Source organism: Oryzias melastigma, linkage group LG3 (assembly GCF_002922805.2).
Source record: "Oryzias melastigma strain HK-1 linkage group LG3, ASM292280v2, whole genome shotgun sequence".
NCBI lineage: Eukaryota > Metazoa > Chordata > Actinopteri > Beloniformes > Adrianichthyidae > Oryzias > Oryzias melastigma.
This window is the reverse complement of record NC_050514.1, coordinates 5,885,021-5,897,345: the sequence shown is the minus strand read 5'-3', so window position 1 is coordinate 5,897,345 and position 12,325 is coordinate 5,885,021. Positions and strand designations below refer to the sequence as shown.

General features: G+C 35.7%; 1 protein-coding gene across 2 annotated transcripts in view; it reads left to right on the top strand.

Annotated features, from left to right (window-relative positions):
• LOC112160673 (A disintegrin and metalloproteinase with thrombospondin motifs 7) overlaps positions 1-12,325 on the top strand; it is a 177,891-nt gene that overhangs the window by 41,142 nt on the left and 124,424 nt on the right. For both annotated transcript variants that reach the window (XM_024295388.2, XM_024295387.2), the window contains exon 5: positions 9,223-9,306. In XM_024295388.2, coding sequence (XP_024151156.1) covers positions 9,223-9,306 — 84 coding nt within the window. The remainder of the gene's footprint in view (positions 1-9,222; positions 9,307-12,325) is intronic.

The following is a 12,325-nucleotide window of genomic DNA, read 5'->3' as shown; positions in this document are numbered from 1 at the left end:
TCTTTAACATCTAAAAACAAGGTCTGAAATCTTTGCAAGTATCAAGCAGTTTGTAGTGAGTCTATAGGCTTTGTGTCTAATGGGCTGACTGAGCTTCTCTATAATGTCCTCGGCAGCTTTTCAGATCGGTGAATGTCTTTTATGCATTCAAGGCAAATTCTTCAGTTAAGCACACATGACAAGCAAGCACAGCATCCAACTAACAAATAGGTCTTTGACATCTTTTCAGGGCTTTATTTAGAAATGAAAATTTTTTGATCATTCATTTAAAAAAGTATTTTTTTATCTCTTTACCTTACATAGCATTAGAACCTCTTTATAAGTTCAGAACTTTCCTATTTATTTTTCAGGTTTCTTATAGTCAAGTTTATAATAAGTTAAAAGTTACCATGGTGGGGGTGACTGAGGCTGGTTTTCACACTTTTTAATTATGTTTAAAATACCTTAAAAAGAGTATCTTGCACATGAAAGCTTGAAGTCTTAGTTTCAATTTACCATCATTTTTTTATTTATTCTATGGACAATATACTATCACATATATTGTTACTTTTGATAACAACTTTGGCTGAGAGAAAATGTCAATTTAAAGCTAACACACATCACAGAGAAATCTGCAAGAAGTATCAGACTACGTTTGAAATGACTGGCAGGTGAAGTTTGATTTAACCATGGGAAAAATTACTCTTAAATATTTGATGTGTGACTCTCGGTTTAGTTCATGGAGTGTTTACCAGAACCTGCCTGTCTTTGATAGAGGACAGCAGAAGGAATGAGTTTGAAGTCTTGAAACAAATGTGGTTACCTACAAGAAAAGTGGGCTGTGTGAAGCATCCACCATAAGGAGCCTGCATCCTCAGATAAAACTTATTTCATACATTTTTATTTTGTGTTGCATGCATGCAGCAGAGAAAGTATGAGCTCGTATGTCTGGTATTTGCTCACACAACTGAAAGCGTTCACTCACATAAACAGTGAATGTTAAGCTGAAAAAGACAACTTCACTTCCTTTATACTTAGACCCCCTCAGCAGCCATCAGAAGCAGAAGATGCTCTGAACAATAAATTGTTAATCTCAAGAGGAAAAAGTGGAATCCCTTTTGGCAACCGCTTGGATACCAGTCAGCAGACCCCTGCAGCTCCAACTGTGGACACAGTCGACAGTCAATACCTCTTTTCCTTTACTGCCAATGTAATGACATGCCATCAGTGTGAGGTGCAGCTGCAGTAACCAGACAGCGCCCCCCCCCTGCTATTAAGCCTTGCTAAGCTCTGCCCACTGCAGTTGCATCTGACACATCATTATGCTGGCAGCAGGGGTGCAGTCCTGTTTCAAAAGTGCTGCAGCGCCTCTTATTAGCAGAGATATGTTCTTCAAATTATTTATCTTGAAATGTTAAAGCAAAGTGGGTTCTTGACAGATACATCGTCTTTGATGCCAAGTTGAATCACTCGGAGCTCCTCATCCTCCAACAGTTCAGCCTATTTTTCTTGTGACTCCACCGCTGTGCTCTTAACAGGCGTGTGCACAGCATCCGGGGCCTCCCGGTGTTCTTTAGAGCAGCAGACTCAGGCACTGCTGCCTACCAGACACTATTGAGCTGCTATTAATATGTATAATTTCTGAGCCAGTGTAAATTCAAGAGAAATGTTTTAATCAATTATTTTAAGGATATAACAGTAGTTTGTGGTGAGTAAGTGCATTTCTGTAGAGGTACATCTTGTAATATTTGTATGCAGAAAAGCCTTTTGGTTAAATCAGGGGTGTGCAACCTGAGGCTCTAGAGAAGGGGTCGGCAAAGAGTTTAAAGGGTTCTAAAGTTTAACGAAAGGGTCGGACCAGGACCAGATGCATGCGTTGATTTGGTCATCCATGTCATTAGAGAAAGAAAGAATATGGAATTCAGATAAAAATAAGATTCAAAATTAATATGTATTTTAAAACAGAACACTTTGGAATTTTTCCTTCAAAACGTTGACTTATTTTAGTGCCAATTGCACCAATGGGTTGATGTCACTCAGAGAAAAGTCCATACTTCAAGTCATTCAAGTTTAATGTGCAAATTAAATTAATGTGAAAACTTTAATATCAATTTGACATCATGACATTTACCTCTTTTTGATGTCATGTGAATTTTAAATTTGGACTAATAACAGGGGTATAAAATACTCAGTATTTATACAAGAATAATAATGGATTGGATTTATCTGCAAATTTCCTGTTACACAAACTAGTGGTCTTTTGAGAGTGTCACTACTTAACTAGTAAGCACAAATAGGACCCACTAGTAAACGAGTGCACATTTTAGGACATTATTAGTTACATATCTTTCTCCATCACTAGTTGTACTTTTGACATTACTAGTTAAGGCCCGGTCCCTCAGGATTTGACCGCCATATCACGGGTAAAAACTTTGGAAAACCTGCCACAGGTGCTTAGATGCGCTAACTTTATGCATGTTCGTGGAATAGTGAGCAGTCATGAAGCATTCAATGTCAGGATTTCTGCTGGAAAGAAGAAGCGCTGGAAGTGCTTTAAGCCTCTGGAAAAGAGCAAACAAATCCAATCCCTTAAGAGAAACCAGTGCTGTCCAGACATTATGATTTCTATATACCTACTTTTAAAACAGTAATCAGTATGAGTAAAAGTGAGTGCGCCGTCTGTTATGCATCTCTCTTGCGTGTTCTTTTGCTTTTCCTCTTGTGTCTGTAATGAAAACAATGATTACAGTGTTGCATATGTGCAACTTTATTCTTGAGGTGTTCTTTTATTTTCAAGCACTGTAATCGTCAGGAGAAGCTCTCACTTGTTGAGAAGAACATAAATTCTTGTGATCACCGAGTTACTGTCGGGAAATGATAATGTTGTAAAGTAGGCGAAGAAAGGAAGTGAATCACGCATACAGATCGGATTCAAATTCAGTTTGAATTGAAAAGAAAACATCAAATATAATTTTAAGATTCATACTGAGATTGAATTAAACCTAAATTAATTTAATTAAGCCTAAATCTTTCAAAAACACAAGAAGCATGGAAGTCAAGTTGATATTACAAATTGACGTCAGTTTGACGTTTAACACGTAGCCATCAAATTGATGTCAAACTATATGAACCAGAATTCTTAATTTTATTTTCATGTGAGATTGAATGTCTATTGTTCATGTGTTTCCCACACTAAAACAGTGGAATGAAAACAAAAGTTAAAATAACATTGACCTTCAATTGGATCAAATCTCGACAAAATTTTGATGTCAAGCTGAGATCAAGGTGCCCACTGGGTCGAGTGCCGGCTTCCTGCTGGTTTTTCCAAAAACTACACAGTATTTTTGATTTTGGCTAAAAACATCATAATCATGATTAAAAGACCACCAGGAACGCTTTTAGAATAGATCAAAAATGATACCAGTGGGAGTCATACCATAACAATTCGATGGATTTTTGAGCTCCATGTGCCACAGAAAACTCACTCATGCCCAATCACAGTGTTGGGTAAATTACTTCTAAAAATTAATGGATTACGTTACTTTTGTTACTAAATGAAAATGTAATTGAATTACTTTGCTCATTACCTATTTGAAAAAGTAATTCACAACTTGTTATTTTACTTTTTTTCCACTCCAATTTCTCAAGGAAAAAACACAGCTCAACAAGATCCTCTTGTCTTCCACTCAACTCTATTTTTAAAGCAACAACCTTTTGAAAAGTATGGAAAAGACTCAATACATAACCTGATTTAATTAGGATTCAGACATCAGTGTGAAAAAGGCCACAACACATGTGATCTACGCCACTGCTCAAAGTTGGATGAAGCAAAAAACTGTTACAACTATATTCATCTCTATCAAAACAGAAACTGAAATTTACTCTGTAATTTGTTATATTCCTCCGTTACTGACAAAAGTAATCAAATTACAGTCATTTGTTACTTTGTAATCCATTGCTCCCAGTACTGCTTAACCATACTTCTAACATAATGTGTGCTGGAATTTAAGGTGGACTGTCATTTTTGTAATAATCTCAGGATTTTAAGTATGCATTAAAAATTCATAAAATATGTTAAGAGTAATTTATTTATCTCCAATTTAATTTTAGTTTTACAAATATATGGCTAATAATTTTTTTGTAGGTATAAACTATTTCATATTTAGAAAAAAGCTGTTTTTTTGTTTTATTAATGCCAAAAATTCAAAGCAGTGCTGTACTTTTCTAAAGTAAGACTGTGGCTCTCTCTGGGTTGTGGACCGCGAGAATTTGACCCAAGTCTTACCACTCCCATTAGGGATGCAACAATATTTAATAAAAAACTGAACCTTTAAATACGTTTGTGGGTTCAATACAACATTTTTCACAATACATATGTTATTTATTTAGTACCACTGTGAGGTGTCTTATGTCTGTGTATCTGTCAAAACTTAAGAGAACTGCTTAACCCTCAGGCTCTCTTAAGGGGTCCAGAAAACCCGATATGTATGTGTGATCCCTCCCATTGAGCCATTTTCAGCCAGAATTAAAAAATAAATATATAAAAGTTAAAAACTGATCAGAATGGAGCGGAGGGAGGAGCTTGTTTCTTACCATTGTAGCTTCCACGTGACACTTTTGGTTTTTTCCGAACAACATTTTTTGTCTGCTCCTGATTTGCAGCAATTTCAATAAAAAAATACTCAAAAATGCAGTTTTAAGCTTAATTTTCATTTAGACATATCCTCTATCAGCAGAAAATGTCACAATAAATTGATAAAACACCAAACATTGTTCTTTAGATGTTGAAGGTTGCATACTCCTGAATGACATGAACACTATGTTTTAGCAAAGTTTCTAAAAGGTTTTTAAACATGCATGTTTCTTTCTAATAATGTCCCTCTTAGCTCCTCATAGAACCATGAACCCTCTCTCTGAAGCTTTGAATATTTTTGGAGTCCTCTTTTCTATCTTAGTGAGGTTTTGTGAAGCAGCATCACGTAAGATGTGATCACAAAACACTGAAAGGCAATTGTCTCAGAGAGAGGAAGACAGCTTAACCGACTTACAGACAATAATACTCAGAGGAAGCAGCCATTATTTCCACTTCCTCCCAAGCTTCTTTTTGGAGTTTTTCACTCTCCGGCTTTGAACTTGAAAGCCCAAAACTGTTCTGAAAACAACAGTCTAAAGCCTGAAGGCAAACCGCTGCTTCTTACTCATGTCCAGACAACCATGTCATCATCTTCCTCTGTCTTTGGTTGCTCCATTGTCTTCCCATTGAAGCTAATGGAGGAGTTCGGCTTCACAATGGTCTTAGTAGTTTTAGCCTGTGTGTGCACGGTGGAGTGATGTTCACACACAAAGCAGCATAAACATTTGGTCTCTCGAGATCCAGCAGGCCCTTTTTCTCCATATTGTCCAACTTCCTTTTCCTGGAGAATATTTAGATCACTTTGTTTTAATGGGACAGAGCATGTTGCAGCACAAGGAGAGCAGAGTGAAGTATTTTTAGATTTTTTAAGACTTGGAAAAGCATGTGTGTGTGTGCTTACACTGTTCTATTCTAAGAATTAACACAACATTTTTTCTGTACTTCATAAAAAAATATGGTCTCATAAAAATGACCAAACATTTCATAAAATGACTCTTTAATGTAATGTTAAGAATTTTATTTAAATTTGTAAGCTAAAAATAGATTTTGGGATTTAATCCCTTGACGGCTAAATTTATTAAAAAAAAAAAGATGAATACTGTGATGGGGTTAAAGCAGAAGGTGAGCATAACAGCTCAGTAAGCTAAACAATCTGCTGTATATACAATCAGCTCAGACGAGGAAAATGAAGACGTTAATTGATCTATTTCTCTTCAAGTGGATGCTTTTTGTAGCAGAGCAGCGTAGTGGGCTGACTCTGGAGCATTTAGCTGGACTACACAGAGAGCAGTTCTTCTTAGCAGAAACATGGGGTCATGTTTTTAGGTTATTAATTTACCCATGATGGCAAATCAAAAAAAGCTCTGGCAGAAACTCCAGTCGACTGTTGCAGAAAAATGCTTGTCAGGTGTGAATTGCAGGAGAGTGTGGATGCCGCGCGCATTTTGCGCCGCGCCCGCGTCCAGTGTGAACCTAGCGTTAGTTGCTGCAAGTGTTTTCCAATCCCAAATTTTATAACACATAATAAAAAAACATTGACGTTTCTTTAGGTACAGAAATTCATTCCGCATGCGTGTGGTGTTAAAAGATTTTGCTATTTGCTGACATTTATGTGTGCTTTAAAAGTTGGATGGTCATTTTTCCGATCAATCGAACAACACTTGAATGCAGCATTTCTCTAATGCTACGTTCACACGGGGGCATGACATGCAAGTTTAGCATAGGGTGTTCACACAGGACAAGGAGGAGGGATGTCTTCTTGTTCTTCTTATACTTGTACTTTTGTACATAGAGGCCAAAAATGGTTGTAGAAACTTGTGTGAATTTAAAAATTTTTTTCACGCCTGAAACACTATTTTCATAGAATTTTTACTGAAGTGGCTGCTTGAACAGGCGTCACAAAGGGAAGCGTGAACATGATTTTAGTTTGTGTGATTCACTGAGGGACATCCAACTTCTGTCCAACTGGCGCTAAAATGAATTAAAAAAAGTCAGTTTTATAAAAAAATATAAACTAGTTTATATGATGGCTTGCATTTTACTACCTTTGCTATTATCTGAGATCACTTTTATTAATTACAATGGCAGGAACAATTGATGCAATCACCCATTCTCATTACCGTGCTGGCTCAGATTGATCCACTGCTTTTTGAAAAATAAAGATGTTGAAATGTATTTTTACATTCATATCAGTCTCAACAGCTGTCTGATTACTCAGTGAAATGCATTCTAAACTTTAGAATTAAAATAGCTTTATTTGATGACCAATAATAGAAAATATTTAATACAATTATTAGAGAAATACAACTTTGAACAAAAAAAGGTCTAATTTTTGTCAAAAATATTATCATTTTCCAAACACAATCAATAATTTCTACTATATTACCTGTTTTCTTTTTACAAGAAACATTGTGCCTTTGTTTTTTGCTTTTTTTTGTTTTTTTAAATATAGTTTTCAAACTGCACTTGAGTTTTGGTAACAGCAAAGAAACAATAGCGATAATAACAGACTTTCGAAAGTTGTAAAAAATAAATAAATTCACCAGTGATTGACCACTACTCATTTTGCATAATTAAATGTGTATATTACTAAATTCTATATAAAAATGAAGTTCAAATTTGTAGAATTTTGAGTAGTAAATGTACCTCTTTTGGCAGAATGACCCATGTATTAGTTTTCAATTCAAATTGAAGCATGTTTTTGTCCATTTCACTCTATTTTTGTCTACTTTTGGATTACTGAAACACTCCACACATCCGCTCTTGGTCTGCCCTTCTGTCAAATTTTAGAACCCTTTGTGGCCCTTGAGTTTTCGTACTTCAAATAATCAAAGAAAAAGGTTAATAAATCTTAACTTTTATCAGAAATCATAATCAGACAGTCAAGGGCAGGAATGTGAGCACAAAGATCCTCAATAGTTTCAGTCAGCAAAAGCAGAAATGACCATCCGCTTCATGCACAGCAAAGGAAAAATGAGTCAGCTGGCTTAGAAATTGGCTCACAGAGGCGATCAAAAGCGCTTCCACAAACCTCCGAGGCTGTTTATGCTTTGAAAAAAAAGATCTGAATAATTCTGGTGATTTGTTTGATGTATGGAAACAATAAGGGAAAGAAATGCATTTACAGAAACTGAGTGGAAGTTTTTGAAAAAATGAGGGAATGTTTTATTTATTTGGTCCGTGGTGCGGCCTCGACATGGAAATCAAGATGTAAAATAACTCACAAAGTCAGATGTCAGAGCAAGAGGCCCAGCTGTGATGCATTGTTCTGTCACAGTGCATACAAGGCCAGACTGTTTGTTTCCTGCAAACATCACTGGCCTTTTGAATGCTTTTGTCTCATGCATGCTCTTCCTGCTGTGTTCTGTTATGATCGCTGGCACTTTGCTGCTTGGCTGTGAGTTTTCTGCTTGTTACCACACATGTACAGTCTGCTTTTCACGCTGTGAGGGAAGGTTAATTGTTCTTTCTCTGTGATTTTCTTCAATAATCGTGGGTATCATTCCATTTTTTTGCTGCAAAGATTATTCTAAACTTTTTTTAAATGTATATATAATATTGCTTTTTTATTATAGCTTCAAAAAAAAAAAAAAAAAACGCATCAGTAAAGGAGAGGGATGCGGGCTACTGCTTAAGAGAATCTGTGAGATAAAACTGTGGATTGACTTAAAAACAGTCCATCCGACCTAAAAGCGCCGCAACTTTGAAAGAAATCGTCTGCAAGAACACGTAGACTAACGTCTAATGTGAATTATGAATGCCGTTCTCTGATGAAATATGACTGTGAAGAAGAATTCTGACATACAAACAAACGCAGAGATGTAGCTTTATAAATAGCTGGCTGCTGTTGAAAAAAACAAAAATCAAAAAGAAATCCTAATCAGAAAACTTTTAAAGAGATCTGGCAGTTTGTTTGTTATGGCTGGAAAATGAAAAAGTGATAAAAAATAGTTGTAAATATGATGAATTTCTATATAGTCGAAATAATTCAGACCATATTCTGTCTTCTTCTGGAGCTTATTGATACTGAAAAGAGAAGCTAAAACCTCAAAAGTTTCCACTCTTTTATTGTGAAAGTGCAGCTTCAGCATCAGAAGGTGATGATGTGGGCTGCAAAAACAGGTCAGCCTAAATCTGGATTTCCACCTCCTTCTTCAAACATGTCCTCAATGTTTTTCTGACACTGACACGGCAATAAAAATATAAATAAAGATGTCTATAACTCCAGTATGAATAGTTACGATGAAATTGAAAGTGTTAGATTTGTTTTTCTATGTTTTGTTGAGAATGTCAGGAATGTTGGTGAAGAATCAGTGTTTTCTTGGCTGATTTTCTTCAGATCAGCAGTTTGAAGCTTGATAACTGAAGGCTTTATTTGATGCTAATAGAACATGGAATGAGAGTAAAGGTGAGGGCAGAGATCCACCCTGGAATTAAAAGCAATTCTTCTGAAGAGTTTTGTCTCGCTCGTCTCCGTCTGTGTTCTTGCTTTTCTTTGAATCAAGTCCTGTCTCATCTGCAAAAATAAAAGAGACGCCAAACAGGTTTGTTAATAGATTCTGTAGCAGGTGCCAGGGTTAATTAAATGTTTTCCTCATTTTTGTTATCAGGTGGCAGGCCTGTTCAGAGACTCCAGCATTGGAAATGCCATCAACGTTGTGCTTGTTCGACTCATTCTTCTGGAGCAGGACGAGGTAAACCTTCAATTTAAGTGATTTTTGATTTATTTTGAGCTGTTAAGCTGCTGCTGTCAGTCTACTGTTTTCAATGGTCATGTATAAGAGTGTAATCGTTCATGCATCCTGTTTTCTGCCTGCATTTAAATGCTCTAACAGGCCTCTAATGTTTTTCACTGATATAGAATTGACTGATGTTTTGCTGAGGCTCAATGGTTCCTCTTGTTTGTCTTGAAACACTGTAAACAAAAACAAATCAAGAAAACACACAAAACATTATAGAAATACACTGAGTGACATATTAAATTATTACATTTTTCATTGTCCGTCAGACTTTTTATTACACATTAAAGACTCACTCTGATGAAACATGTCCTTGTGACATTTTTCTGGTAAAAGAGAACATGAGAAAAATAAGATTAAAATCGTGTTTCTTAGTATTTCTTTATTCGACTCGTTGTGAATCAGGAGCAAATGCAAAGCTGCATTGTGAACCAGAAAAGTAGCATTACCTGCAATAATGCAAAATGCAATAATTAACTACAATAATGCTAGTGTGAATGCTTTTTGCTGAAGAGGCTAAAGCTGTTTGCTGAAGAAATTAACTGTAATTGCTGACGGGATTTGTTGAAAATGCTAAACCTATAAAGCTAAAGCTTTTGCAAAATGCTAAAGTTGCTAAAGGACTTGAAGCCCCCCTGTGGCAATTTAAAAAATATACATTCCTAGTAGTGTTTTATTGATGGTTATGAAGGGTTTTAACCAAAACTCCACAACCTAAATGTCTTAAAAAGTCATTGTTCATGTTGATCTAAAGCCTCTGTTTCCAAAATCTCCTCTGAGGGGCGTAGCTGAGCAAATGTAAAAATGAAATTATTTCTTATAACACTTGTTCTCTCGTAAGAAAAATGCTAAAAACTAAAAAAAAACAAGATTTTTCATCAGAGGGGGACTTTACGGTTATAGAAAAAAGGTGCACCAAGAATTTGAAATACTTCTTGAAAAAAATGTGCAAAAATTGCAACATTTTTTAAAAATACATAAGAGGAATGTATACCAGAAGATTGAGCATTAATGTCCTGAACGTGCTGAGCATTTTGATACCAATATTGGATATATATGTTTCTAAGTCCAGTTGGAAAAACTTCTCATTTCTATGGGGATACAAAAATCACATACATTCTGTAAAATAAAAATGTAAAAAAGCAAAATATATGACTAGTAAAAGTACAAGCATGAATGTCTTGAACCAGCTGGAAGTTTTGATACTAATATTGCTTTCATTTCAGAAGTGCACAACATTTCTGAAGGACTTGCAGAATTTCCCATAAATTTTCAATAGGGCTGAAAAATTGCATAAATTACATAAAATCTTAAAAACTGTTAAATCTATCAATACCTAAAGTACTAGATGTAACATCCTGAACGAGGTGAACGTTTTGATGCCATATAGTTTTTACGTGCCGAAAAACATACAGAAAGGAGGAGGAGGATCACTTTGATCAAGTTTGAAGATAAGTTGTGATGTAGAAACTACAATCGCACAGCACATCCTCCCTTCTCCGCTCCATTCTTATGCATTCACTTATATTCAAAGAGATCCATCTTCGTTTTCCTCGTCTGAGCTGATCTGACTTAAACTGTACTGTACAGCTGGATAGCTCCAAGATTGCTTGCACAGATAATTTTTTGTTGGGGGCGTGAGGAGCTGTAAGCTAGAGGAAACTATGTTGACAGTTTATATATATATATATATATATAGCTAAAACATCATAATTACAGTAAAAGACCACTGGGAACATTATGAAAATAGATGAAAAGACGACTGCAGTGGAACCTTAAACCAAATCTCTCAGCTCCTCTTTTTTTTCTTCTTTTCTTTGTGGCGCCACAAGACTCTAGACTCATCCATATCCTTCGTCAGCAACACCTTATTTTGTATCTTCTAGGCACAATGACGGATGCTGCAGCATTTCTGTGTAATTAAAAAGGAAAACAACAACACAAAAACATCTGAATAAGCTGCAGCACCAGGAATAGTTACTCCTCCTCATTTTATTTTTTTTATTTATTTATTTTTTGCCATATTTGCTTATTTTCTGTAGTGCCGATAATAAAATGAGTTTCCAGAGTCAATATTGCTTATCCGATGTGTACACACAGCTTTAATAGATAAACAGTTAACATAAAGATCTGTGCCTCAGGAAAAAAAAGGCTTATAAAGTTCTATCTGAAGCATAAAAAATAGCTGGCGTCTCAACCGCCCCCTCTGTCTAATCTCCTCTATGGTGTGAATTGTGAAGTAGAGGCATGTTGTTGCCTCATCCTGAATGGATTTCTTTAATTTTGTAAATGCTTCAAAACAAAGATGTATTTCAACATCATGTAGCTGTTCGGTAATGGCCTGGTTAATACACAATTTAGAGGTTAAAGTCTCACTCTGATCATCCTTTGATCTGTTTTAAAAACATTCCCAGTGATCTTTTAATAATGATGATGCAGTTTTTAGCCAATATCTAAAAAGGACAAGGGTGTCAAACTCAATCGCACAGGGGGACAAAATCCAAAATGCACCTCAGGTCGCGGGCCGAACAGGGTAAACATTTATTGAGCAAACTAAAACTAGATTAGATTAGAAATGGTTTATTAAGAAAAAAAGTTAGTTGATGTGCAATGCAATAAATCATCAGAAGTTTACACCCATAAAGACGCATCAAACTAGACATTAAGAGATCGCCTTAAAGGGAGTGGGAGGAAGCAAACGTTTATAATCCCATACCGGCTTGACCATACCATTTACTTTACGTGTATTATCATTATAACTGAATTTAGAAAGTAAATAGCTATCAACGTCAGTGTTTTTAGCTATCAACTTCAGCATTTTTAACTATCAATTTCAGTGTTTTTAACTATCAATTTCAGTGTTTTTAGCTATCAACCTCAGAATTTTTAGCTATCAATTTCAGCGTTTTCAGCACTTACATCTTCAGCGGCAAGCTTACAGCATTCACACACTAGCATTATCGCAGGTAATGCT